The sequence below is a fragment of the Eumetopias jubatus genome, unplaced genomic scaffold, assembly GCF_037043125.1.
Source record: "Eumetopias jubatus isolate StellerSeaLion01/CBP00866 unplaced genomic scaffold, mEumJub1_p1.0 scaffold_13, whole genome shotgun sequence".
NCBI classification, from domain to species: domain Eukaryota; kingdom Metazoa; phylum Chordata; class Mammalia; order Carnivora; family Otariidae; genus Eumetopias; species Eumetopias jubatus.
Window position 1 is genome coordinate 15,614,036 of NW_028274819.1, and position 27,898 is coordinate 15,641,933.

Below are 27,898 nucleotides of genomic sequence, written 5' to 3' on the forward strand. Positions count from 1 at the left end.
TCATTCCACTTATCTCCCCTCCTATTTTTGCAAAAGAGGGAAACTGAGGCTAAGGACAGGTTGGCTGGAAATATCTGTGTCTATGAGGAATAGATGGGGGAGAGGAGGGTGTACTGAATCTGGAATCAAAAGACCTTGGTTCAAGGTTGACTCAGTGTGCATGATTACCTTGGGCCAAAATGCTTCCCCTGTTTGGGCCTTGACTTTCTCATCTATAAAGTGGGAGAGGGCCCACCTGTCTCGAAGGTTTGCCGGGAGACCAGATGTGCCCAAAGAGCTTAATGAAAGGGAATACTCAGGAGGTGCAATCGTCATCACTGTAGATGGGTCCCCTCCTTCCTCCCTGCCCTCATCAAGGGTATCGGCTAGCCCATGGGGTGCCTTTGTAGGAATTACAAAAGGTCCCTCCTCTGGAGGGAGAGAAGGTTCAGCTGGGTTAGGGACTTGGGGTCTTTATTATGAAAATTAGAAAAAGGCACACTTTCCCCAGGTGCAGCAGCTCCACACTGTGGGGCAAGTAGAACGTGAGCTAGATTCCAGTGCCCAGCTACCCTAAGGTGAATGTCCTTGTGTAGGGTGCATCTGCCCCTGGCAGCCCTTCTCAGCAAGCCCCCCGTGTCTCTAAGAGACACAGAGCTACACACACTCCCAGGGTCCTTCCCAGAGAAGCCCATATCCAGGCTGTTGCCAGCTCATTTTCTTTCCTACTTTGTCTCCACTTCAGGGCCTTTGGGTATTCAAGCCCCAAAGCCTATGCCCTACTAAGAAGCATGATGGAGTTAAGCATTGCTTTCACAAGCTCCCAGGGGTAAGAGTTACTGAGTCCCTAACTCCTTATGTCAAGAACTCTATCAGATCACTTTTCTCAAGGCCAAGAAGAGAAGCATCTGCACACCTGGGCAACACTGCCATTCACAAATGGTGTTTGCACCTGCTATCTCAGAGCATCCTCACAGTAAGACTGGGGCAGGTCTCCCCATTTACATAAAAGAAGCCATGCCCAGAGAAGTTAAGGAATTTGCCTAAGGTTTCACAGCATTTAAGTGGTAGAGCCAGGAAATGAGCCCAGGTCGAGCTGCCAGTCTTTCACTCCACCACTACTGAGGAACAAAGCTGGTGACCTCACAGTCTTGCCAAAGCCTTGCTGCAACTGTTGCTCTCCTTCTCTATTCACAGGAGCCCCTGGTTCTCTCCTTCTGCTCAGTGACCAGCCCTCAAGCCCAGAGGAAAGAGTCACTGTCTCTTACTGTGATTTCACGGGGAGGGAGCTAGGTCAAAGCCCAACTGTTCTGGCCTCTTTACTGCAAGAAGGGCCCCCGGGGAGTCCAGAGGTCCAGAGTGGCGGCTGACCCTTGTGGGTCAAAGGCCAGGAAAGGGATCAATGAGCAGCTATCTTCTTTCCTGTCCATATGGGGGCTGAAAGAGTGGCCATCAGTACAGAGAACTAGTGCCTGAGTGAGGGGCAGGCCAAGGTCCATAGAATAGCCACAGGAAAATTCAGCAAACCAGGCTGAAAGAAACTCAGACGCCCTGACCACCCTCTGTGGTGCCAAGGTGGGGAGGGGGGAAGCCCAGCGACAGGCTATATAGGCCCCTTCCACCAAAGCATTTCTGCTTGTATCTGTGGTATAGGTGTGTGAGCTTTCACTTGAGAAGGGGGTTCGTTTCTTACAAAAAAAGGAGAATCACTGGCCTAATCTTCTGGTTCCCAAAGTGTGGTCCCTGGACCAGCAGCATCTGCATTACCTGGAATTTGTTAGAAATGCAAACTCTCAAGCCTCCTCCTAAACCAAATGAATGGAAACTCTGGGGGTGGGGGCCCAACAACGTGTGTTCCAGCAAGCCCTCTATATGACACTGAGGCCCGCTGAAGCTTGAGAACCGCTGACATAGTCCAAATGTGTAGGAAACCGAGTCCTAGTTGTGGGTCAGGGGCAGAGCTGTGAAAGTAACGCGTCTCCCAGTCTCGGAACTCGGGGCATCTGGGGGCCGCCCCTGGCACAGCCCCCTCTCCTTCCCCTTCTGCCTCCCCTCCCAGGCGCCATGCTGCTGCTCCTGCTGGGCCTGCTGGGCCCTGCCGCCTGCCGGGCCCTGGGGCCGGCTCCGGGCTCGACGGAGCTGCGCTCGGCCTTCTCGGCCGCACGCACCACCCCCCTGGAGGGCACATCGGAGATGGCGGTGACCTTCGACAAGGTGTACGTGAACATCGGCGGCGACTTCGACGCGGCCACAGGCCAGTTCCGCTGCCGCGTGCCCGGCGCCTACTTCTTCTCCTTCACGGCTGGCAAGGCCCCGCACAAGAGCCTGTCGGTGATGCTGGTGCGCAACCGCGACGAGGTGCAGGCGCTGGCCTTCGACGAGCAGCGGCGGCCCGGCGCGCGGCGCGCCGCCAGCCAGAGCGCCATGCTGCAGCTCGACTACGGCGACACGGTGTGGCTGCGGCTGCACGGCGCCCCGCAGTACGCGCTCGGCGCCCCGGGCGCCACCTTCAGCGGCTACCTGGTGTACGCCGACGCCGACGCGCCTGCGCGCGGGCCGCCCGCGCCCCCCGAGCCGCGCTCGGCCTTCTCGGCGGCGCGCACGCGCAGCCTGGTGGGCTCGGACGCGGGCCCGGGGCCGCGGCACCGGCCGCTCGCCTTCGACACGGAGCTCGTCAACATCGGCGGCGACTTCGACGCGGCGGCCGGCGTGTTCCGCTGCCGCCTGCCGGGCGCCTACTTCTTCTCCTTCACGCTGGGCAAGCTGCCGCGCAAGACGCTGTCCGTGAAGCTGATGAAGAACCGCGACGAGGTGCAGGCCATGATTTACGACGACGGCGCGTCGCGGCGCCGCGAGATGCAGAGCCAGAGCGTGATGCTGGCGCTGCGGCGCGGCGACGCCGTCTGGCTGCTCAGCCACGACCACGACGGCTACGGCGCCTACAGCAACCACGGAAAGTACATCACCTTCTCCGGCTTCCTGGTGTACCCCGACCTCGCCCCCGCCGGCCCGCCGGGCCTCGGGCCCCCGGAGCTCTGAGCCCCGCCCGGGGAGAGGAGCCCAGCGGCGGCCCGGGGCGTGCATGCCGAGAACGCCCGGCCGGCGCGAGCATGACGGCCCGCCCAGTGCGGCTGACCCTGCCAATAAAGTGGGCCTGCGCCGGCGCCTGTCTGCCTGGGGTCCTGCGCTCTGTCTTGTCTGCGACGCTGTGGTCTCGGGCGGGGCGGGAAGGCACTGACTACTGCAGACCGGGGGTGGGGGTCGGAGGGCCGAGGGCAGGATTTGGTCAGGCCCGGCGAGGGCAAGGAGATGGGAGTTTGAACTGAACCTGACTCGACCAGCCCCTTGCGGGACTCCCCTTCACGTTACTTTGTAGTCAGTCCCTCTGCCTCCTTCCCACTGACCTACCAGGTCGCTTAGGGTCCAGCTGGTTCTTTCTTGTGACAAGGGACCACACCCTGCTCCCTTTCTGGGAATACGGGATTCAAGGAAACAGAACATTCTTTCTTCTAGCAGGGTGTGTGTGGGATGAGACACTGATACCTGGTTGTTCCAACTCCTGCCCTTCCACAACGGGGAGGGTGAATCGCCCAGGGCAGGGGTTAAACAACTTACTTTGGCATAAAAGGGCACAGGCTGCAGACCAGAACAAAACATTTTATGGGACAGCTACACAGGATCAGGAGGACTACACCAGCCAGACTCAGCTTGTCTCTCTCAATCATTTCCCTCGCAGCCTCCCTTCCCCTCTGAGGTGTTCATCTGAGACTTGTTGAGATGGACCAAAAAACCTGCTCCCTCCCCACCCCGCTCCACCCCCACCAAGGAAAGGTAATGTTCTTCCACCTGCTTTCCTCCATTCCTCCAACAGACTAAAAATGTCCAGTCTATTCTAGTCCAGATGGGGAACTTGGGGCACAGGGACTCCAGAGCATTGGTTGGGATTTAAAAGGGTATGTAAATTAGGACTGGGTGCTGGGCATTCACAAGGTTCCCACAGATTCCGCAGGACTTGTCACAGACTGCCAGGGTAGGACTTGGAGCGTCGGACTTGGCCTTCCTTGGGGGCAGCTTTCTTTTCAGCATCCTTGAACACACTTCTCAACCCTAACCCCAACACATACCTGCAATTCCTGCTTTTAGCTCTGTGCCTGTGTCCTGAGACCCAGGCTCTTAGCCTACCAGGGCTCAGGGAAGAAAATGGGGCAGGGGTAAACTGCGTTCAGGTTACAATCCAAGCCCAGAGACCTGAACACAGTGGGAAGGACCACGTGCCAGATGAAAGCCACTGCCCAGGCTGGGTCTGGCTTGGGCCACAAGTTGGGGGGCAGTGGTGGGTTGGCAGGTGGAAGGGGAGAGTCAGGGAAAGGGGTCAAGGATCAAGGCCCAGGGCCCCAAAGATGGGGGCTGCCCCTGGGGGCAGAAGCCCTTGCACAGGTCCCAGAGTGTTTCCTGTGCCAGCAGGGCGAAGACCTGAGCCCAGCGACCCCTCTCTTCAGCCTCACTAGCCTCATGGAGCCGGTAGACACAGGACAGGCCTGTGAGGAGCAGATGTTCAAAGTCCCAAGGGCTAAGAGGAGGCCCTTTCCGCAGGTCCTGGAACCGCCGCAGCCGCTGCTTAACACCCTCCAAGTCACTGGGCACGTGTTGCTGCAGGAGGAGCCTGAGTCGGCGGCCTGGGTGTGTGGATGCCAGTTCCTCGTCCTGGATACGCAGCTGCCCCATGACATCCAGCTCCAGCCCAGCCCAGAGCAGCTGCAAGGGGAGCCATGTAAGGGGTGGGCTGGGGCCTGGGAGGGCAGGGCAGGGCAGGGAACAAGAGTGGGCCAGGGAGGGCATAAGCAGGCAGTAGGACCCATGCTGGGTTACCCTCCCACCTCCCCACCCAGCAGGACTAGCTTGAGACATCCCCCCTTCCCAACCCTAAGCTTAGGGACCTCTGGACACTCCCTCCCCCATATCCCAGGCTGGAGGAAAGACCTCAAACATCACTTCCGGGGCCTCTGGCTCCTGCAGGCCACCTCCCACGCTGGCGCTGTCCATGGGCTGCCCTGGGGCAGCAGAAAGGAGTCAGGCCCCTGCCAAGCTCCACCCTGAATACCCCAGCCTTCCAGAAGTGCCCCTTAGCTATTTGGTAGGAATGCCTAGAGGTTCTTCTATCTACAAAAGAGCAGGAATGCCATCCCATGTCCCCCTTCCCTTACACACACACACATACACACACGCATGCACATTGACATTCAGCCTCCCAGGCGTAGGTCTTGTGATCCCCAAATCATCATCCCAAACCCAGATACCACCTCAGCAAATGTCCAGGACTCCTCCTTGAACTTCTACAGTTCCCTTGGCAGAGAACTCGACCATTGGGTCACAAGACACTTCACTTCCCACTTCCCCTCCCTATAATCATCTGGGACAATGTGACCTAAAACAGTGCCAGTGACTCTCCCCAAGGGTCAAGGACCCCTTTAGGAAGAAATCTACTCCTTCCTTGCTCCTCAGTAGTGATCATGCAAAAGGCAGGGAAGCCAGGCACGGCAGGTTGTTTGCTGCAGCTTCCTTCATCTCACACTCTGGTGTGCCGCCCAGCCCTTAGAATGACGGTCCCAAGCCCAGGGCAGGTCCAGAGGTCCTGCTTTGCACATCTAGAATAAGGCCACTGTCCACCTCTGTCCAGGGCTGGCACTGAGGGCACCTGGAACTACCTCCCTTCACTTGGGCCTTTCTGGTTCCAGGGTTGGAGCCCAGACTATTACCCTTGTTGCATAGGTTAATCTGGTACCACGCCCACAGTGCCTACGCCCCGCTACGTTCAGATAGAACCGACTTTAGCTGCTATCAGCCAGCAGCATTCCTTGGCTCCCATCCACGCCACCCTAAAGCCCTGGTACCTGGACGGTGCTGGGTTGTAGTCACCCCAGGGAGAAGGCAGATGGTTACTATTAGCCAAGCCAGGAACTGCATCGTCCCAGCCATGCCCCACCACGTCCCAAGTCTTCCTCTCCCCGGCTGCTCTCTGCTCCTGCATCCACCCGCCACACAGCACGGCTCCAACTTTCCACCGCAGGCTGCTCAGGCGTTCCCTATTTTGTGTGTCAGCCTTCAGTGCTAAACAGGGAGGGGTTGGCTCTGACTTCCCAGGACCTTTCCATCCCATGGAAACGTGGAATCTTTAGTTGCTGGCAGTAGGAGTCTGGCTCCCTGCTTGTCAAGCCCTCAGCCTGTTCCTGTCCAGATGGGCGGGATGCTTGCTTACTAGAAAAATGGTGCTTCGTAGCAAATAGCTCTAGCTTGGCCCTCCCAAGAAGTAGGAAAGAGCCCAGGCAGTAACACTACCTTACTATCTGTCCTCACCCCCAGAACATCCTGCAGCTGAGCTCAGGCTCTAACACCCAGTCCAGCCCAGCCCAGCCTCCAGGGAGCCCCTCGGCAGCCAAAAGCATCAGCTGCAAAGCTTGGTTCTGGAATTGCAATGGTTCTCCAACTACATGGCAGGCTGGCTGCGTGGTCCCATGGACCAGCAGAGCTGAGCACTTGCACCTCGGGTGCCATACTGACCCCAGGCTGGTTAGGGTGGAGTCCTGTCACCTAGAAGACGTATCTGCAGCTTCTGAGTATCTTCTGCAGCAGCCCTGGGACTTCCTTTGCTTGCTTACAACATTCTCAGCTCTGGCTGGAGTCTAGGAAGATTACCTTAGCCCAAGCGTGATGAGCTGTTAAGACAGCGGGGACCAGGATGCAGGGTTCAAGACTCTAAACTGAGCTGTGGCTCGTGGAACCCTGTGGATGCTTGGATGGGATGGGGGTGCGGGGTTCCCTGGTTCCACTAGACCCCTCGACCCATCAGCTGCCACCAGTCTGCTGTGACCAGGGGTTTTCTCCTGCAGTTGTTGAGGGCCCTCCAGTTTTCAGGAGACACCATGCCACACCCATCCTAAGCCCTGTGGACAGTGAGAACTTTCTGTCTCAGCTCCAGAATCCCTCTCAGAAGTACATCCAGGCCTGCAGGTCACCATGTCTGCAACTGTACTAAAAGAGATGCCTGGGTTGGTATTCTCTTTAAGGGACAGGGGGGAAAAAAAACCCTCTCCCGAGTCAAGCTTCACTTGTACCGGTAAGCACACAAGAACTCATTCACCTAAGGATTTTATTTACAGAGATGCTCAGTTATAGATAAAACGCTTTCTAGTATCCACATGCCTTCCTTGGAGCTACTTGGTTTCAGGTTTCTTGTCTCCTGCTTCAAGCTTGAGACTCTCAGGGGGCTGGCGATAGGCAGGGAAAGCCTCCCATGGGCTGTTCAGGTCAAACTTGCGGAACTCCTGGGCCAACTCCACCGGCTCAGCCACCACCCGCTTCACCTCATCGTCATAGCGTAACTGCAGAAGAGAAAGACAGGTTTAAGCACTGAGGAAGACCTTGTTCAGAGCTACTGAGCCGCTAAGGAGCCTATGCTCCCAAGGGCATGGGTGACTTCACCAACTGCATTACTTCTCTGTCCTTGAGTGCTATTCCAGCCTCTGTCAGCAAGTCTCCATGCACTTCAGTATTACCGATCAAGTCACATCCCACCCTTAGTCCAAAATGGCCTGCTCTCACCCAGCCAGGCTCCCCTGCTCACCATCCCCACATCATAAGCTCTGAGCAACTTTTCCAGCACCACTGACTTTGCTCACCCACCCACTCTTATAAGGAAATGGTAAGCATCAGCCCAGGATTAGGAAGCAAGTCAGTGGCTGAAAAGAGTGAACCTAAACTAGCAAGCACTCAGGTTCAGACCATGTGGCTTTGGCATTATCACTGTCAAGATGCAAGGCAATAAATTTGGCATTGCTTTTCCTGGTGGGAGGATCAGCTGGATAAGGTACAAACAGGTGGTGCGGTGAAGAGGCAAACCAGATAAGGGAGACAGTGAAAACAAGGAGAGGGAAGTAGCCCTCCCTAACCAGAAGTAGCTGGAGAAGCAAATGAGACCATGCAAAACACTGAGAAAACAGGCATCTTCGGGTACTGAAGAGAAAGGGTGGATTGCTACTAGCTCAGCATTTCTAAAAAGTTACTTTGCTACAAAATCACTGTTTATGTATGCAGTAGACCATCTTCCTGCTCATGAACAACTTGTAGCACAAGGGTGGTAAAGCAAAGCACTGGAATTCTTCATAAGGCCCTTGTAGTCACACGTTACTGATCCTGCCTCTGACCATTCTCAAGGGCTAAACATTAAGTGTCTTCCCTGTCAGGTGCCTTCTCAGAGGTCCAGGGCAGGGTAAAATGGTTCTCTGCTTTTAGATATTGTGGACAGACAAGTGTGTCCTCAAGGTCACCCTGGTCATTAAAATGTTTGATAATGGCTGGTGTCAACTGAGTATTTACAGGACACCAGGCTGTAACCATAAGTCATTTAGCTCACCATAAATCTTATTAGTTAAGTACTATTGTTACCATTTTGCAGCTGAGAAAATCGTCATAAAGAAATTAAGTAACAGGACCCAGATTACAAAAGCAATGCTAGGATTTGAATCCAGAGCCTATGTTCTCCCCGCCCCAAGGCTATGCTCTTAGACCCACCACAATACACAGACCATGTTCCCTGCCAGTCCTTCCCTGAGGCTGCTGCCCCAGTTTCAAGGTTCGTCCTACCTCAATGTAGCCAGACAGGGGAAAGTCTTTCCGGAAAGGATGTCCCTCAAAGCCATAGTCTGTCAGGATCCTTCTTAGGTCAGGGTGGTTAGCAAAGAAAACTCCAAACATGTCCCAGATCTAGGAAAAAAAGGCCCTCAGGCAACTAGTCCATCATGGCCAACACAGGGGTGAGGATGCACTGCATGCAATAGTTTCAACCAATTCTGCAACTCTGGCCTAGAGTTACTATCTAGTAACATGTCTAGTAACTTACCTCCCTCTCATACCAGTTAGCCGCCTTGTACACAGAAACAGTGGACTCAACGGGTGTCAGCTCATCTGTATAGGTCTTCACACGGATCCGAGAGTTGAAGCGCAGAGAAAGCAGGTTGTAAACAATCTAGGGAGAGCAAAAGGAACTGGAGGACCAAGATGGCCACACAGTCTGGGGTGGGAGTCCCTGAGTGAGAACATCAATGACGAGGATACAGTGTGGGTTAGGATTCTACCTGTGAATGTGTCTTCTGTCCTGAAGCTCAAAAACCTCAAGATCCTCCTATATTTACAACTACTTCTGAAGGCCTAAGCCATGCTATAGCTTAGCATGTCAGCATGCTTACCTTTGCTCATGGTATTCCCTTTGTCTGGGATGACACTGGACCCCCACCACCCCTGCCAGCCCCAATCCTTTCTGGGCTCATTCCTGGTCTCTTGGTCATCCATGAAGGTTCAGCACTAACTTTCTCTCTCTCTTCAAAGCCTCCCAACAGAACTGAGTGCCTCTCCTGTGTTCTCAGAGCATCTAACATCCCATGCATTATATGTTATCACGGTCAGCCCTTTATGTGTCCTTCTCCCTCACTAGAGTTGGGGGGGGACTCCTTGAGGGCAGGTATTGGGTACTACTTCTCCTCTGATCCCAAGATCTGGCAAATAGATGATTAGTAAAAATCAACAGCTAAACGTATTAAGAACATACCACGTGCTGGCAATCTACCCGTACTATCTCATTTCATCCTCACAACCACTCTATGAGGTAGGGACAATTTTATGCTTATTTTGCACATAAGAAATCTAAAGCTTAGGGGCACCTGGGTGGCTTGATAGGTTAAGCATCTGACTTTGAACCAAGGTTCATGATCTCAGGGTCCTGGGATCAGGCTCCCCACTCAGCAGGGAGTCTGCTTCTCCCTCTCCTTCTGTCCCTACCCCGTTTGTGCATGTGTGTGCTCTCTCAAACAAATAAATAATCTTAAAAAAAAAAAAAATCTTAAGCTTAGATTAAACAAGGGGCACTGGGTGGCTCAGTCGTTGGGTGTCTGCCTTTGGCTCAGGTCATGATCCCGGGGTCCTGGGATCGAGCCCCGCATCGGGCTCCCTGCTCTGTGGGAAGCCTGCTTCTCCCTCTCCCACTCCCCCTGCTTGTGTTCCCTCTCTCGCTGTTTCTTTCTCTGTCAAATAAATAAAATCTTAAAAAAAAAAAAGACTAAACAAAATGTCTGAAGTCACGTAGCCTATTAGTGGCAGAGCTAGGATTCAAACTTGAGGTTTGCTTGATTTGAGGCCCTAGTTTAACTGCTGTGTGGCATTGTTTGTATCGTTGTATTGTTTGACCTGAACTAAAACTAAGGAGGCCTATGGTTCCCATTGGTAGCTATCACCCTAAGACACACAAGCCTTTTCTTTACCCACCAAATCTTCTCAAATTTCCTGACTGACCTCAAAACGATTCTGCCGAGTAGGGATGTCCACTGCTGTCAAGTCAGCCAAGGATTTGAACTGTGCATTGGTGTGATCCCTAAGGAAAGTCAGCACTGGGATGACTCCATCAGGATGGATACAGATCTCTAACTCATTGAAGCAAGACACCTGCAAATACAGAAAGAGAAAAAAGAAGGAACAAAGAGCTATTGAGAGAGCAGCTAACTTCAGATGGAGTCTCCTGGTTTAAGACAGAAAAAAAAGTCCAAGTGGGATAGAAGAGACTGGTTTCTTTCATACCAGGCTGCCTACTCCTACAGACCCTGAGAACATGGTTCTTTCTTGACCCATGACCAAACCACGGTTGTGAATATTACCTGAACTTGTTGGACATACTTGGGCAGGATTTCAGCCACATACTCTCCAAAAGCTGAGAGCTGCTTGTGGGCCACATCATCCCGTGGTCTGACAGTGGCTGGAAGGAGAAGGCATATTTAACAGAGGAATGGAGAAGGCAGCAGCCACGCCTGCATTCAGTCTCTTGGGCTCCCAAGGGGTGTTGCCTCCCAGCAGGGCTCCCTGCAGAACCTTGAAGAAGGTGAGGGTGGAGGGTTCCTCATCCAGGGAAAACTTAGGAAAAATGTCACCTACAGAGTCCACAAAGACGCTTCTTATTACTGCAATTGGGGTATTTGCCGCTTCTCAAAGCTATTCCCTGGTTCTTCCTTCACAACGCCTGCATTTCTACTAAAGCAGCATATTATCTCAACTCTTACCAGACCAGGAACTCATTAAGGGTGGGAGCCAGAACGTTTGCTTCTCTGTTATCTCCTTAGCACCTGGCTCACAACAGGTTCTCAAGCTAAGAACTTCAGGGCTGAAGAGCCCTCAAAGATTATCTAGTTGAAACCTTTTGGGGGGGGGGCTAGGTGGTTCAGTTGGTTAAGCGTCTGCCTTTGGCTCAGGTCATGATCCTAGGGTTCTGGGATGGAGCCTGCTTCTCCCTCTCCTCCCTGTTCATGCTCTCTATGTGTCGCTCTCTCTAATTAATAAAATCTTTAAAAAAAAATTTTTTTCCCGCCCACTGATAAGGAAACTGAAGTCCAAAAGGAGGAAATGCCAGGTCTCCTGACTCCCAATCTGCTTATGTTGATTGTAATATATCTCCATACATCCATTCACGCATCCCTCCATCACTGAGTACCCACACATCATAGGTTGCACACACCGTGGTTAAGTGTTCTCTGCCTTTGGCAGCAGGCAGGACTGCTCTGTCACTCACTAGTTCTGTGACTCTGGACAAGTTACTTCTCTGAATTGTCTCCTCATCTATAGCAAGAGGATCACAATGCTATCTACCTCATAATATTGTTCTGAAGACTAAATAAAATCATTCGCTAAATCACTTAGCAAGCTGCCTAGCACACAACCTAGCACTCAATGCGAACTATCTTAACAGGACTCTAAGACCCAAACGCTGTTTCTTGCTCTCAAAGAGCTGACAGTTTAATCAGAGAGAAAAAGAATCATGGAAACGGACAAGCAGTAATCAGGGCCAGAACAGGGAGACATAAGGACACAGGGAGAGCCCGATTCTGCTCGCAGAATGAGGCCTACTGCAGTCAGGTTTCCACAAGCAGAGATCTGCCAGAGGACACAGGGAAGGGCATCCCAGGGCAGGAGGCAAACACCTGACGAAAAGAATGAAGGGTCCCCCGCCTGTAGTCCCGAGAAGGGCCCGGCCCGCACATACTCACGGCGCGTGTCGGCCGCGGCGCTTTCCCTCCTCACCGGCAGCAACAGCACCGAGGGTCGCCCGGCCCCTGCACCGGAAGATAAAAAGACAAGCGCAAGGTGAAGCTTAATGGGCTCCCTGCGCTAAGCGCGCCTCCGCTCCCGCCCTGGGCCTCAGCCAGCTGCCCCTGGCTTACCCCTGGCCAGCGCCACGGACCCCACTAGCCCCCGCCACCACCCCCTCGCCGCCGCCGCCGCCGCCATGTTCCGGGATGCAACCAGGCAGGCAAGGCAAGACCCACAGGGCACGGAGCCCCAAGGGCACGGACCGGAAGCGGAAGTGTACGTCCGATTTTTCTTCCGGGCAGACGCGGGGCCGAAAGCAGAGGTTCCGGATTCCGGGCTTCAGAATGAAAGGGTAGGCAGGTGAGAAACCGAGGTAGACAGGTGGGCAAACCGTGAGGTGAACGTGGTCCTAGACTGGTGTAGCAGAGGCTGGAGAGAAGGCGAGGACCCTAAAGAACCGGACGGGTGAGAGGAGGGGAAGGGGCCGGGGTTCTGGGTTCCACATTCCACTCCCCGCCCCCGCCCCCCGAGCTAAGCTTTTGACTGGGGCCCGCGGGCGCCGGGAGGGGGCGTGGAGAGGAGCCGGGGGCGGGGTGTTGGGGAGAGGGAGAGAGAGGGAGAGAGAGAGAGAGAGAGAGAGAGAAGAACGGTTTCCCTAGCCACCGTTTCCTAGGCGACTCAAGGCGCTGGGCCTACTCTTGAACCGGGCTGAGGACGGCTGGGCTTCGTCTCGCGTTCTGGGACGGAGTCCTGGGGAGTCATTAGGGCGAGCAGGGAAGTGCAGGAGAGAAGCAGGAAAGAGAAAATGTGGGGCTAACAGATGTCCCAGGCCAAGCCTCATTTTGGAAGGTCTGAACTCCATGCGTGGGGGAAGAGGGACCTTGTCCACAAGAACACGGGGGTCTATTTTGTCGGGTTCTGCTGCTCAGAGCCTCACTAGTTTTGTGCCCAATAGTCATTTGGTTAGTAAGGCTTTTTGCCAGGCTTAAGATCATAGGCTTCATCCAGCGCCTTGCTTTCACGTGTTGGCCTAAATACCAAGCCTTTTGTTACATCATGGAAAGGAATATTCTGTTTTCTTAGGGAAACACCCAGAGTAGGAAATTTTATTGATTTCATTAGGGATGGAGTGCACTGCAGAATGAACTCAGCTTTGGTTGAAGGAGAGCTTCCGAGAGGTCATTAGGACTAAGGTCAATCTCCGCCTACTTTGCTGTCACTTTTATCTTCTCCCTCCCTGAATTGAACAGTTGGATTCAAAGACTGGGGATTCCCCATTACTCAGGGTGGTGTTGCTTTGCAGACAGCTGGCAGAGAGAGAAGTTGGCTACCATGGAATCACCAGAGGAGCCTGGAGCATCCATGGATGAAAACTACTTTGTGAACTACACTTTCAAAGATAGGTCACACTCCGGCCGTGTGGCTCAGGGCATCATGAAACTGTGTCTGGAGGAAGAGCTCTTTGCTGATGTCACCATTTCAGTGGAAGGCCGGGAGTTTCAGCTCCACCGGCTGGTCCTCTCAGCTCAGAGCTGCTTTTTCCGGTCCATGTTCACTTCCAACCTGAAGGAGGCTCACAACCGAGTGATTGTACTGCAGGATGTCAGTGAATCTGTTTTCCAGCTCTTGGTTGATTATATCTACCATGGGACCGTGAAACTTCGAGCTGAAGAGCTGCAGGAAATTTATGAGGTGTCAGACATGTATCAGCTGACATCTCTCTTTGAGGAATGTTCTCGGTTTTTGGCCCGCACAGTGCAGGTGGGGAACTGCCTTCAGGTGATGTGGCTGGCAGATAGGCACAGTGATCCTGAGCTCTACACTGCTGCCAAACACTGTGCCAAGGCCCACCTGGCCCAGCTGCAGAGCACAGAGGAATTTCTCCACCTGCCCCACCATCTACTAACTGATATCATCTCGGGTAAGTTGAGGGAGGGGGCACACCATACTCAACTACTTGGGTATGATGTTTAGTGGAGCTTCTAGTTCAGGAGAAAGGAATCTTCAGGCTTCCTGGTATTAATTTACATTATTATTCCTGGTAAGAATTTAGATCCCTTTTGAGAGACTGAGGTGAGATTTAGCTGCTGTCCTAGGCAGTCCTTTCCAGAGCAAGAACCCTGGAAAATAAAAGCAGTACTTTGCGATATACAGTTAACCCCTGAACAATGTGGGGATGAGGACTGCGACCTCTGCACAGTCAAAATCCATATATAATTCTGACTCCCCCCAAAACTTCACAAATACCCTGCTATTAACAGGAAGCATTATCAATAACATAAGCAATCAATTAATGAAACTAGAGAAAAGAAAATGTTAGTAGGAAAATCATAAGGAAGAGAAAATACATTTGCAATACTGTACTACATTTATTGAAAAAAATCCACATATAAGTATACCCACACATTTCAAATCCCTGTTTTTTAAGGGTCAACTATATACAAGTATTGAATTAAAAAAAAATAAAACCAAAAGGTAGTGAGGAGCTGTTTTGTGTATAAATGTTCTCATCTATCCTGCACTTTGCCTGTACCTGTGGGACTGGTTACCTAAGTAAATTGATGATGAGTCAAGATATTTACATAACAAACATTTTAAGTGATGGGCCCACTTTACATAACAATCCTGACCCTGGGGGCGCCTGGGTGACTCAGTCGGTGAGTCTTGTTCTCTTGGATTCAGCTCAGGTCCTGGTCTTTGTGTTGTGGGATCAAGCCTAGTGTGGGGCTCTGCACTCAGCAAAGAGTCTGCTTGAGATTCTCTCTCCCTCTCCCTTTGCCCCCCCCCCGCTCATGCGTGCTCTCTCTCTCAAATAAATAAATAAAAATTTTTAAAGATTTTATTTCTTTTAGAAAGAGAGTGCCATTGTGTGAGGGTGCAAGTGGGAAGGGCAGAGGGAGAGGGAGAAAGAATCTGAAGCAGACTATGCACTGAGCAGAGAGCCCCATATGGGGCTTGATCCCATGACCATGAGATCATGACCTGAGCCCAGACCAAGAGTGAGATGCTAAACCAACTGAATCACACAGGTGCCCAGTAAATAAATCTTTAAAAAGGAAACAAACAAAAAACAATTGTGACCCTGCAAGTGAGGTATGCAATTTAGGTTAATTTCTTACACACACACACACACACACACACACACGGTGATAGTCCAACAAAGTGATTCACAGTGGCTTTAAATTTCCCTTTTGGATTGTTAGATTGCCATCGACTGTCTTTCCTCTGACTCTCACAGATGGAGTTCCATGTTCCCAGAACCCAACAGAGGCAATAGAAGCCTGGATCAATTTCAATAAAGAAGAAAGAGAGGCTTTTGCAGAGTCACTGAGAACTAGCTTGAAGGTAAGGCAGATTTCTCTTTAGGGTTGGGACACCATAATATCTGTGCATTCCAGCTATTGGTCTGGCCTCATTGTTAGCTGGTTAATGAGTCATCTCTGGCTCAAAGTTAAGAACCGGGGAAGAGGATGTGTGCATGAGCCCAGACACCAGCCTCTGAGCTCCACAAAGTTCCTTGAGAGAACTACTTTTACCATTGCGCTTCCTAAGCACCTTTTTTTCTAAAGCACCAGCTCAGGATGAGAGCAACAGATTCTCTGCCCCAGCATAAAATGCCTGAAAGAAAATGATTGGAGGACAGTCAGAATGGCACACAGTAACTCAAGGGAAGTAGGTTTAGAGCAGGATACAAGTGTGCGGTCCAGAACCTTAAGGGTAGGCTTCTCAGCTGAGCCTTAGCCTAGAACTGATAGATGTCATCTATGATTTTAATTTTGCCAATAGGAGATCGGGGAGAATGTGCACATTTACCTGATCGGGAAAGAGTCATCTCGTACCCACTCGTTGGCTGTGTCCTTACACTGTGCAGAAGATGACTCCATCAGTGTAAGTGGCCAAAACAGCTTGTGCCACCAGATCACTGCAGCCTGTAAGCATGGTGGAGACTTATACGTGGTGGGAGGGTCCATCCCACGGCGCATGTGGAAGTGCAACAATGCCACTGTGGACTGGGAATGGTGTGCACCTTTGCCCCGGGACCGGCTCCAGCACACCCTGGTGTCTGTGCCCGGGAAAGATGCTATATATTCACTGGGTGGCAAGACACTGCAGGATACCCTCTCCAATGCAGTTATCTATTATCGGGTAGGTGATAATGTCTGGACAGAGACAACCCAGCTAGAGGTGGCTGTGTCAGGGGCCGCTGGTGCCAACCTTAACGGGATCATCTACTTACTGGGCGGGGAGGAGAATGACCTGGACTTCTTTACCAAACCCTCCCGACTCATCCAGTGTTTTGACACAGAGACAGACAAATGCCATGTGAAGCCCTATGTTCTGCCCTTCGCAGGTCACATGCACGCAGCTGTGCATAAGGATCTGGTGTTCATCGTGGCTGAAGGGGACTCCCTGGTGTGCTACAATCCCCTGCTAGACAGCTTTACCCGACTTTGCCTTCCTGAGGCCTGGAGCTCTGCCCCATCCCTCTGGAAGATCGCCAGCTGTAATGGGAGCATCTATGTTTTTCGGGACCGATATAAAAAGGGGGATGCCAACACCTACAAGCTTGACCCTGCCACTTCAGCTGTAACTGTCACCAGAGGCATTAAGGTGCTACTTACTAATGTGCAGTTTGTGTTGGCCTAAGGCTGTGGGGGGAAGAGCAGCTGACTTCTGCCCTCCCATTTTCTGGCACCTATCCATCCAAATTCAAAGTCCCTGGGGCCCTGATCAGAGTACTATGTTATTTTTTTGGCACATGTTAGAAAGGGCAGCACCTCAGTCCTTCCTGAACCCACAGGGGTGTTCCCTTTGGGGCTTTTTAGACCGATGCTGCTCAGCTGGCTGCTCCAAGAGTAGGCCAGCCGGCCCTCTGCCGTCCCCTGGTAATCCTGTGCCTCACTGCAGATGGCTCTGAGTAAGCCAGTTCTCAGACCGTAGGCACAGCCACCTATTCCCTGATCAATGTTAGGTAGAGGCACCTCTGATCCACGACAGAAGGAAAGATGCCCCCATCTTCCTTTTTTTTATAACCTGCAAAGTGGCTAGTTGATAATTTTCCCACAAAGAATTAGGTGTTAGAGTTTTCCTTCAGGCTTTGGTTGGGAGAATGGTCTAAGCTGAAGGTGTCCTTCACCAGCAAGCACCAACTCTAGAATTCAGGACACTGCATCTTGTGTTTTCTCACCTGTCAGGAAATGAACACTGGGGATTTTTTTGTTTGTTGGTTTGGGTTTTTTTTGTGTGTTTTTTTTTCTTTTTTCCCTCAGTATACATGCTATTTATTTATTTATTTTTAATTTTTCTTTAGACTGTATTTTTTGTTTCAGGGATACAGCTCTGTGATTCATCAGTTTTACACAACGCCCAGTGCTCACCACAACACATACCCTCCCCAGTGTCCATCACGCAGCCACCCCATCCCCTCACCCCCTCCCCTCCAGCAAGCCTGTTTGTTTCCTAAGATTAAGAGTCTCTTATGGTTTGTCTCCCTGTTTTCGTCTTGTTTCATTTTTTCCTCTCTTCCCCTATGATCCTCTGCCTTATTTCTTAAATTCTGCATATCATTGAGATCACATGATAATTGTCTTTCTCTGATTGACTTATTTCACTTAGCATAATACTCTCTAGTTCTACCCACATCGTTGCAAATGGCAAGATTTCATTTTTTGATGACTGTGTAATATTCCATTGTGTGTGTGTGTGTGTGTGTGTGTGTGTGTGTGTGTGTATACCACATCTTCATTAATTCATCAGTCGATGGACATCTGAGCTCTTTCCATAGTTTGGCTATTGCGGACATTGGTGCTATAAACATTGGGGTGCACATACCCCTTCGGATCACTACATTTGTATCTTTGGGTTAGATACCCAGTGAACACTTTGTTGGGTTTTTTTGGGGGGGGGTTAAGATTTATTTGAGAGAGAGAGAGAGAACGAGTGGGGGGAGGGGCAGAGGGAGAAGCAGACTCCCCAAAGAGCAGGGAGCCTGATGCGGGACTTGATCCCAGGCGCCCAACAGTTTGGTTTTATTTCGGGCTTACTCCAAGGAGTAATCCAGAAAGAAGTAGAAAGTATTATTTCTGATTAATAGCAGAAATTTTTTTCAAATTTAAATATATAAGGTCTTTACTCTTTTAAAAGCACTAAGGTAAGCCAAGAGCTAGGAACTGTTCATACAAATAAAAGTTTTGGAAGGGATATGTGTGTCTGTTTTGAATTCTGAAGGAGTGATTCCCTAAGGTAAATGGATTACATATGCGCCACAATACTGACTGGATCCTGTACTTCCTTTTCTACATACAGGATCACTGCGCCAAAAGGGGAGGAGAGCCCCATGGGGCCCATGAATTGGGGTCTGACAGTGGCAAAGAGTCTGAGCTGAGTATTTCTCCTCTTTTCCCAGTGTTAAATGTTTTTGAGTCGTGCTAAATATCATTGGGCACAGCGTTAGATACACAATAGATTTCTTTGACCCTCTTCGAGAAAACAAGGACCCTCATCCCATATCCCCATAGCCAGTGAATTGAAGCCACACTAAATCTCTCCAGGCATACAACAGTGTTACTTCAGGAAAGTGAAACAAGACAAAAGGAGCAAAATTATCCATTACTTAGCACATTTCTGCTATGTCAAGTCCGGGCTTTATCCCCCTTGGTCCTGTTAAAACTATTTGAATCTATAGCAAGCAGGGTTGTCTTGAGTTCTTTCTAATCTGTGTATTTCACATCTGTGATGTGTGACCAGTCTTATCCTTTGCTGCCCCTGCAGTAATCTCCTTGTGGAACTCTTTGAGAACTTCCAACTGGCCAGATCTGATGTGGATGTGTGACCGGATCTTGGTGATGGCTCTTATAGCCTCCTCTGGACTCCAGTTGTACACCTGAAGTACAGGATTGGGAAATCAGAGAAAGAAAGCAGGTGTTAAGGTGTCCTTGACCTAATAATGTGCTAATGGACTCTCAGAATTTCATTATTTTAAAAACTTCATTTTGGGGAGGGGCATTAAAAAACATGCCCCATATATTATAAATGGGGGGGTAGTATAACCCCCTCAGTTAACCAGTCCCAAAATACTTTGCAATAGGCTGAGCGGACAAGTCAGTCTTTCTACCTAATTCTTGCTCTGCCAAACCCTGGAAAAAGAAAGTTGAACATGCAAAGCTGAGATCCTAATTCAAGCCTGCATAGGCCTATTAGATGTCCTCTGGGAGCTGGGCAGTTGGTTATAAGTTTCCTGGAGATAGTATATGGTAGATGTTTTTATTCAACTGGTCATCATGGCTAGGAAAACAGCACTTTTTAGATTTAAGTAAGAGAGTTATCTTTGTATCCTAAGGATACCTATTGGTTTAGAACTCTACAAAACCAAGAAACTACAGATTTCAAGCCCAGCTGGGTCAATTCTCACCAAGTCCAAAATACCCTCCTGAGAACCCATTTCCAGTAAATGGAGTCCTAATGATCAGAGCTTTAATACTGTTAAATCACATACCAGTCCACAGTAACTCAAAGCCAGGCCTGTTATCTCTACATTTCCTTTTTCCTTAAACTATCCATATAACTTAGTAAATGTTCTACAGGGGCCAGACAGGTAACAAAAAAATGATTTAAGTTGGGAGTTGTGTAACAGGGAGTAATGGACTAGAGAGTATTTGCTTATAAATATTCTTAAAAGCCTCACACCTGCCAATCATAAAGTGATAGACAAAATTCCATTGGATCCTCTGTTTCTAGAAACTAATGTCTGGAACTTTATTCTGAAATACTTCAAGAAATCTTGAGTCCTACAGAGCTGTAAATGACCAGCACTACTATCTACAGTACTAGATTTCCTGACGTGCTATTTATAAAAAATGCTTTTATTTTAGTCTTTTACTGGTGTTAACATCCTTTGCAACTTCATTTTTTGAGTGCCTGTTGTAGGTAGGTCAGTGCTTGACATACTTTCTCATTCAAGCTTCATGACACATTTAGTTTGAGGATCAGAGAGGGGAAGCCACTTTTGCCTAAGGTCACACGGCCGTTAGGTGGCAAAGCCAGAGGTCAGCCTATCTGCAAACTTCAGGTGCTTTCCACCTCCCAACAGCCAGAAATTGGGGACATGGCTCCTTCCAGCAAGGCCTTCCAGTAGACCACACCACTGAAGTTCTAGAAATATGCTATGAATAGACCAGTCCAGAAAGACCTTTCCTACCTGAATCAGATATGCTGCCACCATAGTGGCACTTCTGGAGCGCCCAGCCTTACAATGCACGTAGACAGACTGGCCCAGCGCCTGGTACTTGAGAGCAAACTGGACTCCCTTCTGGAGGTTAGCCAAGGTTGGGACTCCAGTCATGTCTACTGTGCTGAGGCGCAGCTGCTCGACTCCTACGTTCCTCCATTCCTGGAACCAGGTCCGCCAGCATAAAAAAGAGAATGAAAAAAGCCTGATATGAGTAGTATGAATACAGGCTCCCGAGAGATAGCAAAATAACAAGGAAGCTTAGGGTTTACTACAATGTGGATATACTTAAGAAATTTCTTAGAGAGATGTCTTTAAAATGGCTGACCTGCATGATTGGTCTTTCATCAAACAACAGCTGTGCTACTGAATTAGAATTATGTTCAAGATTTAAAATGTTCCTAAAGTACCCCTTGGGTATTTGAGTTTTTTTTTTTTTTAAGATTTTATTTATTTATTTGACAGAAAGCGCAAATAGGGAGAGCGGCAGGCAGAGGGCGAGGGAGAAGCAGACTCCCTGCTGAGCAGGGAGCCTGATGCAGGGCTGGATCCCAGGACCCTGGGATCACGACCTGAGCTGAAGGCAGACAGTCAACGACTGAGCCACCCAGGCGCCCCCGGGTATTTGAATCTTTAGCTGCAAAATATTACCTGTATAAAATTCATCTGCAAAAGTTGTGTAACTGTTTTTGCATAATCTTGGCACCCGTGCAGTGACCCAGCTGCAGGGCTGGACTACTGTATTTTGCAAGAGTTTTCTATTTCTCTGTCTATAAGTCTCTTTGCCACTTTTTTTTTTTTAAGATTTTTAAATTTATTTGACAGAGAGAGACAGTGAGACAGAACACCAGCAGGGGGAGTGGGAGAGGGAGAAGCAGGCTTCCTGCAGAGCAGGGAGCCTGATGTGGGGCTCAATCTCAGGACCCTAGGATCATGACCTGAGCCCAAGGCAGACGCTTAACGACTGAGCCCCTCTTTGCCACTTTTTTTTTTTTTGGGAGAGTACACGGCAGAAAATAGAGTTACCATTTTAAAATTAAAACAACACACCTACCTTTGTTAGTACATTTTCACTTCAGAAAAGGAAAAGAATAAGTGATAGAAGAAATAAGGCCTCTGTCATATCAAGCTTTTCTTTTTCTTTTCCCCCTTTTTTGCCTGTAAGACTCCAGATAAGGTGGTGCCTGTCTGGCTCAGTTGGTAGAGCATGCGACTTATGATCTGGTTGTGAATTCAAGTCCCATCGTGGGTATAGATTACTTAAAAAGTAAAATCTTTAAAAAAAAAAAAAAAAGACTCCAAATAGGCTCCAGCTAATGAGTGAAGCTACTTAGTTGGAACCAAAGACTTTATGACTGAGTGAAGGTCAATATTTCATACTGCTCATGAAACTAACAAAAAACAGCAGTTTTGCAGCATGGGCCTTTGCATCAATTATGCCAGAAATACCTCGGGAGTTTGCTAACTCTTCAGATTCCTGGATCCCACCCTAAAGTTCCTAAGTCAGAATTTCTGGGGGGTTGTACCTAGGTATCTACTATTTTAACAAGACTGCCAGACAATATTTATGCTTATTAAAATGTGAGAACCATGGGCGCCTGGGTGGCTCAGTTGGTTAAGCAACTGCCTTCGGCTCAGGTCATGATCCTGGAGTCCTGGGATTGAGTCCCGCATCGGGCTCCCTGCTCAGCAGTGAGTCTGCTTCTCCCTTGGACCCTCCCCCCTCTCATGTTCTATCTCATTCTCTCTCTCAAATAAATAAAATCTTAAAAAAAAATAAAAATGTGAGAACCACTGCCGTGGAGATTTCTTTTCTCTAGGCTAGTTGGATAATATAGCTCCATCATACAAGTGTCAATGCCTCAGACCCAAGGACTTTTTGTGATTTACTCCACAGGACTGACCACACTAAAGAACATTTAACATTGTGGCTAATAATTCCTGAGGCCTTGTAGCAAAGTACTCTGGGAAATCCAAGGAACTGTTATCCATTTCCTAAAAATGTATGTCATCACTAATGAATATATTTTAAATGTGAGTCCATTTCTAAGGTTACAAAAAAACCTACCGGTTGAAATAATAGCCTCTTCATCAGGTTGTATCAGTAAACAAGAAAGATGATTGTGTAGTGCTGATAGATGTCAACACGATAAAGATAGGGCAACATTGTTATTTATTTATTTGACATGGGGAGGGGAGGGAGAGAGACAATCTTAAGAAGGCTCCACATCCAAAAGGGAGCCAGAGGTGGGGCTGATCTCAAGCCCTAAGATCATGACCTGAGCCAAATTAAGAGTCCCATGCTTAACCGACTAAGCCACTCAGGCATCCCAGGGCAACATCTTTATATAAAGATAGTGCAATGTCTAATAACCGTGTGGAGAGTTACACAAACAAGTATTGAAACTTAATGAAAATTGTTTTAGGTCTGAACTCTTATGACAATACTTTGGAGTTCCGCTTTATCGTTAACATATGAATAAAATCAATGCCAAATGAAGCCTATGCAATTTTTCAAGTGGTTGTTTTATGATAAACATACTTGGGGACTCGGAGGGTGGCTTTTCTTCTTAGAGAGTATAGGGTCTTCATCTTGAATGCCTAAGGCAGTGCTTGATAGTGCTCAGTAAGTGTTTGAATGAATGAAATCAGCAAGCCATCGAAAAATTGCCTTTCGATTTGGTTACTGACTTGATTTACGGAAATTAAGAATACATTTGTGCACAAAGGAGTAGTCAGACTTTGTCAACTACTTTTAAATGCCTTTCACATCGGTTTCCCTTTCACAATTAGTTTCTACCTCCAGCCACAGCCATTTAAGCTTAGAGGGCGGACCCTCCTCTTGAAGAGGCGGAAAAGCCTGGGGCACGTGTCCCTGGAGCACTGTCACCTGCAGCTTGCAGCTCCCTCTCCCCCGACCTTCCCCCCGCCGCCCCCCCGTCCCAGGCCCAGCCAGGGTAGTGGACGGGGCTGGCGGTTGCCCCTGCCCTTGTCCCTGCCCCGCTCCCAGCCCCTCACCTTTGAGGAGTTACACAGGAACCGCGTCTCATATTCCTCGTTCATGGTGATCACCCCGCGCACGTTCTCGTCCTGTACCAGCTGCCGAGGCAAAGAGGGGGCTCAGAAAGGGCCGCCGAGGCGCGGGCGGCTCTCGCCGGCTCCCAGTTCCGCCGCGGCCGGGCCTCCCGGCCCGGCTCCCCCGCCGCGGCTCACCCGGCGCGTCATACTCCGCAGCGGCAGCGCACCCAGCAGCACCGTGGGGTCGATGCGGTGGTACCAGTCGCGGTGCGCCCGGCCTGGCACTTTCCCGCGGAACACCGTGTACAGCAGCGTCGGGTAGAAGAGCACGCGGGCCAGGCCGGCCTCCAGCAACGCGCTGGCCGCCATCCCGCCCCACCCGGCCTGGCGCAGCCGCGACCTGCCCACGCCTAAACTCGAGGTCGGCGGCCGCGAGGAGGGCCCCGAGGGCGACGGGGACGAGGGCGGCGAGTCGTCTGCCGCCTCCCACGAAGGCGACGCGGTCGGCGCGGGCCCCTCGGGCGCCGAGACTTCGGGCCCGGCCTCCCGGCGCTCCGCGGAAGAGCCCGGGGCCCCTGGGCCCGGCTCCATGGCTCCGGAGGAGGGGCCGCCGGCCTAGGGGAGGGACCAGGGATTCCCCCGCCGGCAGGTGGGACCCGGCCGTGGGAGGGCGCGTCCTGGGCCCGAGCCCTGCGACTCTACCGCGGGTCAAACAGGGACCCCTGTCCGTGGCCGGCGGCCTCTCTCTCGGAGGGGGCTGGGACCCCAGGTGGGGGGGGCTCTGACCCCGCGTGTGGAAACGGGCCCCGGGCCGGACCGAGGAAAGGCTGGCCCTGGCCACTCTTCCCAGTCCCCGGCCAGAGGGAGGGGGCTGCGACCCCAGGTGACGGGGGATTCCACCAAAGGAAAGACCAGTCCAGGAAGAGACTCTGATAGGGGCAGCCCTGAAGGGGAGAGTTGAAGAAGGGGCTTTAAGCTTTTAGGCCGTGGGGGTGGAGTGGGGGCTATCTTGGCAGAGAGGGCTAGAGGGGCACCTGGGTTGATATGGCCGTTCCCCCACCCTCCCCATCTGCCAGAACTCATTGCTCCCTACTCCTGCCCAAACCCCAGTGTGTGTGTGTGTGTGTGTGTGTGTGTGTAAAGAAACAATATATAAAAGTATCTAATTATGAAAATATATTAAAGTATTATAATAAGCTTAAATGTAAAAACCACACCCTACAGAGAGGTAAGAGCAATGATTGTGATGCTGCTTATTTACATTTAAGTAGAACATGCATCTGGTGCTATTTATTTATTTGCACCTGGTGCTTTTTTAAAAAAGGTTTCTTTTCTCCTCATAGAAGTAATACATACTTGGGGTGCCTGGCAGGCTCAGTGGGTGGAGCATGGAACTCGTTTTTTTTTTTTAAGATTTTATTTATTTATTTGACGGAGAGAGACACAGAGAGAGAGGGAACACAGGCAGGGGGAGTGGGAGACGGAGAAGCAGGCTTCCCACCAAGCAGGGAGTCCGATGTGGGGCTCGACCCCAGGACCCTGGAATCATGACCTGAGCTGAAGGCAGAAGCTTAACGACTGAGCCACCCAGGCGCCCCGAGCATGCAACTCTTGATCTTGGGGTTGTGAGTTCAAGCTCTACATTGGGGTTAGAGTTTACTTAAGAAAAAAGAAGTCATACATACTCATAACAATTGGAAAATACAGTGAGGTAGAATTTACTCTAATTACCCATGATTTCACCACCTCAGATACATTTTTTCCTCCAATTCCCTATGTGTACCCCTAGACAACTTTTGTAACAACTTTGAGATGTAACTCACATACCATACAGCTCACCCATTGAAAGTGTACAGTTCAATGGTTTTTATTATATTCAGAGTTGTGCAGTCATCACAATTTTATTTTAGAGAAAGAGTGCGAGTGGGTGGAGGGGCAGAAGGAGAGCAAATCTCCAACAGACTCTGCCCTGAGCTCACAACTGGATGCGGGGCTCAATCTCATGACCCCGAGATCACCACCTGAGCCGAAACCAAGAATGGGATGCTTAACCAACTGAGCCACTCAGGCGCCCCACCACAAAGGATTTTAGAACATGTCATTGTTACCCCGCCCCAAAATCTCATATCCCCTTATCCCCCAGCCCTAGGCAACGACTAATTTACTTTGTCTCATAGATTTGCCTGTTCTGGACATTTCAAGTAAATGGACTCCTACAATATGTGTCTTTTGTGTCTGGCTTCCCTCACTTAGCATAATGTTTTCATGGTTCATCCATTTTGTAGCAGGTGTCACTACTGTATTCACTTAAGTAGGCTCCACACCCAGCGTGGAGCCTAATGCAGGGCTTGAACTCACGACTCTGAGATCAAGACCTGAGGTAAGATCAAGAGTCAGACACTTAACCGACTGAGCCACCCAGGCGCCCCAGTACTGTGTTTTTTTAAATTGCCAAATAATATTACATTGTATGGATATATCACGTTTTGTTTCCTCATTTATCAGTCGACAGACATTTGACTATACTTCTTGGCTATTTTGAATAATGCTGCTGTGAACATTTGTATACAAGTTTTTGTGTGGACATACGTTTTCATTTCTCTTGGATGTCTATCTAAGAGTGGAATTGTTGGGTCATATGATAACACTTTGTGGTCTATGTATACCATTTAAAAAAAACACCATAGGGGCACCTGACTGGCTCAGTCGGTAGAGCATTGCAACTCTTGATCTCGGTTTTGTGAGTTCAAGCCTTATGTTGGCTTTAGAGATTACTTAAAATTAAATTAAAAAAAAATTTAAAACATTGTAATCATGTTGACAAAATTTTATATCATTTTTTTTCACAAAATGTGCTATGAGGACTTTACATATTATTACATTGTTTTTACCATTTGGAATGAACCTAATTACTAAACCATAATATGATCATTCTCCTATTATTGGACATTCAGGATATTTCCAAATATTATTTTATAAGTCCAGCATGAAAATTTTTTCTATATTTCTATGTTTTCCATATTTAGAATTACTTTATTAGGATAGGTTCCTTTTTTTAAAAGATTTTAGGGGCGCCTGGGTGGCTCAATCGGTTGAGCGTCTGCCTTCAGCTCAGGTCATGATCCCAGGTTCTTGGGATCAAGTCCCGCATCAGGCTTCCTGCTCAGCGGGGAGCCTACCTCTCCCTCTCCCTCTGCCTGCAGCTCCCCTTGCTTGGGCTCTTTCTCTCTCTGTCAAATAAATAAATAAAATCTTTAAAAAATTAAAAACATTAAAAAAGACTTGGGCGCCTGGGTGGCTTAGATGGTTAAGCGTCTGCCTTCAGCTCAGGTCATGATCCCAGAGTCCTGGGATCAAGCCCCACATCGGGCTTCTGGCTCAGCGGGGAGCCTGCTTCTTCCTCTCCAGGAAGGCAGACGCTCCCTGCTCATGCTCTCTCTCTCTGTATCTCTGTGTCTCAAATGCATAAATAAAATCTTTAAAAAAAAGATTTTATTTGACAGCATGCCTGAGCACAAGCAAGGGGAGCTGCAGGCAGAGGGAGAGGGGGAAACAAGTTCCCCATTCAGCAGGGAGCCCGATGCAATGAGGGTCTTGATCCCAGGACCCTGGGATTATGACCTGAGCCAAAGGCAGATGCTTAACCAGCTGAGCCACCCAGGCACCCCTATTAAGATAGGTTCCTAAAGTGGAGTTACTATGTCAAAGAATCATTTACAATTTTTGCTTCATAGAAAGTACATAACCTGAAAAATTCCATCCGTATCCCCAAACCCACTCTTCAGAAATACAAATTTTTATAAACATATTTTTCCAACATTTTCTGATGAACATTTTCATGATAAATTAACTGAATAACTGAATAAATTGAACAGGAAAAACCCATATAACCACCATCTAAATTCTACAATTAATACTTGGTTTTATCACATACTCACCTGTTAATCTATTCTATTTTTTTAAGTTACTTACTTACTCACCTATTTATTATTTGTTTGTTTGTTTGTTTATTTTAGAGACGGGGGCAGAGAGAGAGAGAATCTTAAGCAGGCTCCACACCCAGCACATGAGCCCAACGCAGGGCTCAGTCTCACAACCCTGAGATCATGACCTGAGCCGAAATCAAGAGTCAGATGCATAGTGGACTAAACCACCCAGGAGCCCCTAAGATTTTATTTTTGTAAGTAATCTCTACACCCTACTTGGGACTTGAACTCACAACCCTGAGATCATGACCTGAGCCGAAATCAAGAGTCAGATGCATAGTGGACTAAACCACCCAGGAGCCCCTAAGATTTTATTTTTGTAAGTAATCTCTACACCCTACTTGGGACTTGAACTCACAACCCTGAGATCAAGAGTTGTATGCTCCACCGACTGAGCCAGCCAAGTGCCCCTAATCCATTCTATTTTTGATAAAGTATTTTTTTATTTTTTTAAGATTTTATTTATTTATTTGACAGAGAGAGACACAGCGAGAGCAGGAACACAAGCAGGGGGAGTGGGAGAGGGAGAAACAGGCTTCCCGCTGAGCAGGGAGCCCGATGTGGG

The 27,898-nt window shown here is 49.6% G+C and overlaps 5 protein-coding genes across 7 annotated transcripts; 2 read left to right on the plus strand and 3 right to left on the minus strand.

The window, feature by feature from the left end:
* Positions 1 to 581: 581 nt before the first annotated feature.
* C1QTNF4 (C1q and TNF related 4) lies at positions 582 to 3,111 on the plus strand. Its single transcript, XM_028111251.2, has one exon. It carries the CDS (start codon positions 2,044 to 2,046, stop codon positions 3,016 to 3,018), a length of 975 nt encoding a protein of 324 aa, XP_027967052.1. The 5' UTR covers positions 582 to 2,043; the 3' UTR covers positions 3,019 to 3,111.
* A 1,227-nt stretch (positions 3,112 to 4,338) lies between these two features.
* On the minus strand, positions 4,339 to 6,007 carry FAM180B (family with sequence similarity 180 member B). 2 transcript variants are annotated; one of them, XM_028111126.2, is made up of 3 exons: positions 5,871 to 6,007; positions 4,960 to 5,030; positions 4,339 to 4,734 (listed from the first exon to the last, which is right to left on the minus strand). In XM_028111126.2, the coding sequence occupies exons 1-3, from the start codon at positions 5,953 to 5,955 to the stop codon at positions 4,339 to 4,341; spliced, it is 552 nt and encodes a 183-aa protein (XP_027966927.2). In that variant the 5' UTR covers positions 5,956 to 6,007. The 2 variants fall into 2 exon arrangements, with proteins under 2 accessions (XP_027966927.2, XP_027966928.2); XM_028111127.2 differs by lacking the exon at positions 4,960 to 5,030 and having other exon boundaries at positions 4,339 to 4,769; positions 5,871 to 5,955.
* Positions 6,008 to 7,109: 1,102 nt separating this feature from the next.
* Positions 7,110 to 12,328, minus strand: NDUFS3 (NADH:ubiquinone oxidoreductase core subunit S3). Its single transcript, XM_028111185.2, has 7 exons — positions 12,234 to 12,328; positions 12,060 to 12,125; positions 10,680 to 10,777; positions 10,321 to 10,470; positions 8,876 to 9,001; positions 8,620 to 8,739; positions 7,110 to 7,358 (listed from the first exon to the last, which is right to left on the minus strand). The coding sequence occupies exons 1-7, from the start codon at positions 12,298 to 12,300 to the stop codon at positions 7,191 to 7,193; spliced, it is 795 nt and encodes a 264-aa protein (XP_027966986.2). The 5' UTR covers positions 12,301 to 12,328; the 3' UTR covers positions 7,110 to 7,190.
* Positions 12,329 to 12,422: 94 nt separating this feature from the next.
* Positions 12,423 to 18,030, plus strand: KBTBD4 (kelch repeat and BTB domain containing 4). Its single transcript, XM_028111186.2, has 4 exons — positions 12,423 to 12,567; positions 13,406 to 14,023; positions 15,341 to 15,447; positions 15,889 to 18,030. Exons 2-4 carry the CDS (start codon positions 13,435 to 13,437, stop codon positions 16,747 to 16,749), a joined length of 1,557 nt encoding a protein of 518 aa, XP_027966987.1. The 5' UTR covers positions 12,423 to 12,567; positions 13,406 to 13,434; the 3' UTR covers positions 16,750 to 18,030.
* Positions 14,452 to 23,940, minus strand: PTPMT1 (protein tyrosine phosphatase mitochondrial 1). Of its 2 annotated transcripts, XM_028111183.2 has the most exons (4): positions 23,543 to 23,940; positions 23,348 to 23,428; positions 20,300 to 20,491; positions 14,452 to 18,985 (listed from the first exon to the last, which is right to left on the minus strand). In XM_028111183.2, exons 1-4 carry the CDS (start codon positions 23,936 to 23,938, stop codon positions 18,827 to 18,829), a joined length of 828 nt encoding a protein of 275 aa, XP_027966984.1. In that variant the 5' UTR covers positions 23,939 to 23,940; the 3' UTR covers positions 14,452 to 18,826. The 2 variants fall into 2 exon arrangements, with proteins under 2 accessions (XP_027966984.1, XP_087874161.1); XM_088018035.1 differs by lacking the exon at positions 20,300 to 20,491.
* Between the last annotated feature and the right edge of the window lie 3,958 nt (positions 23,941 to 27,898).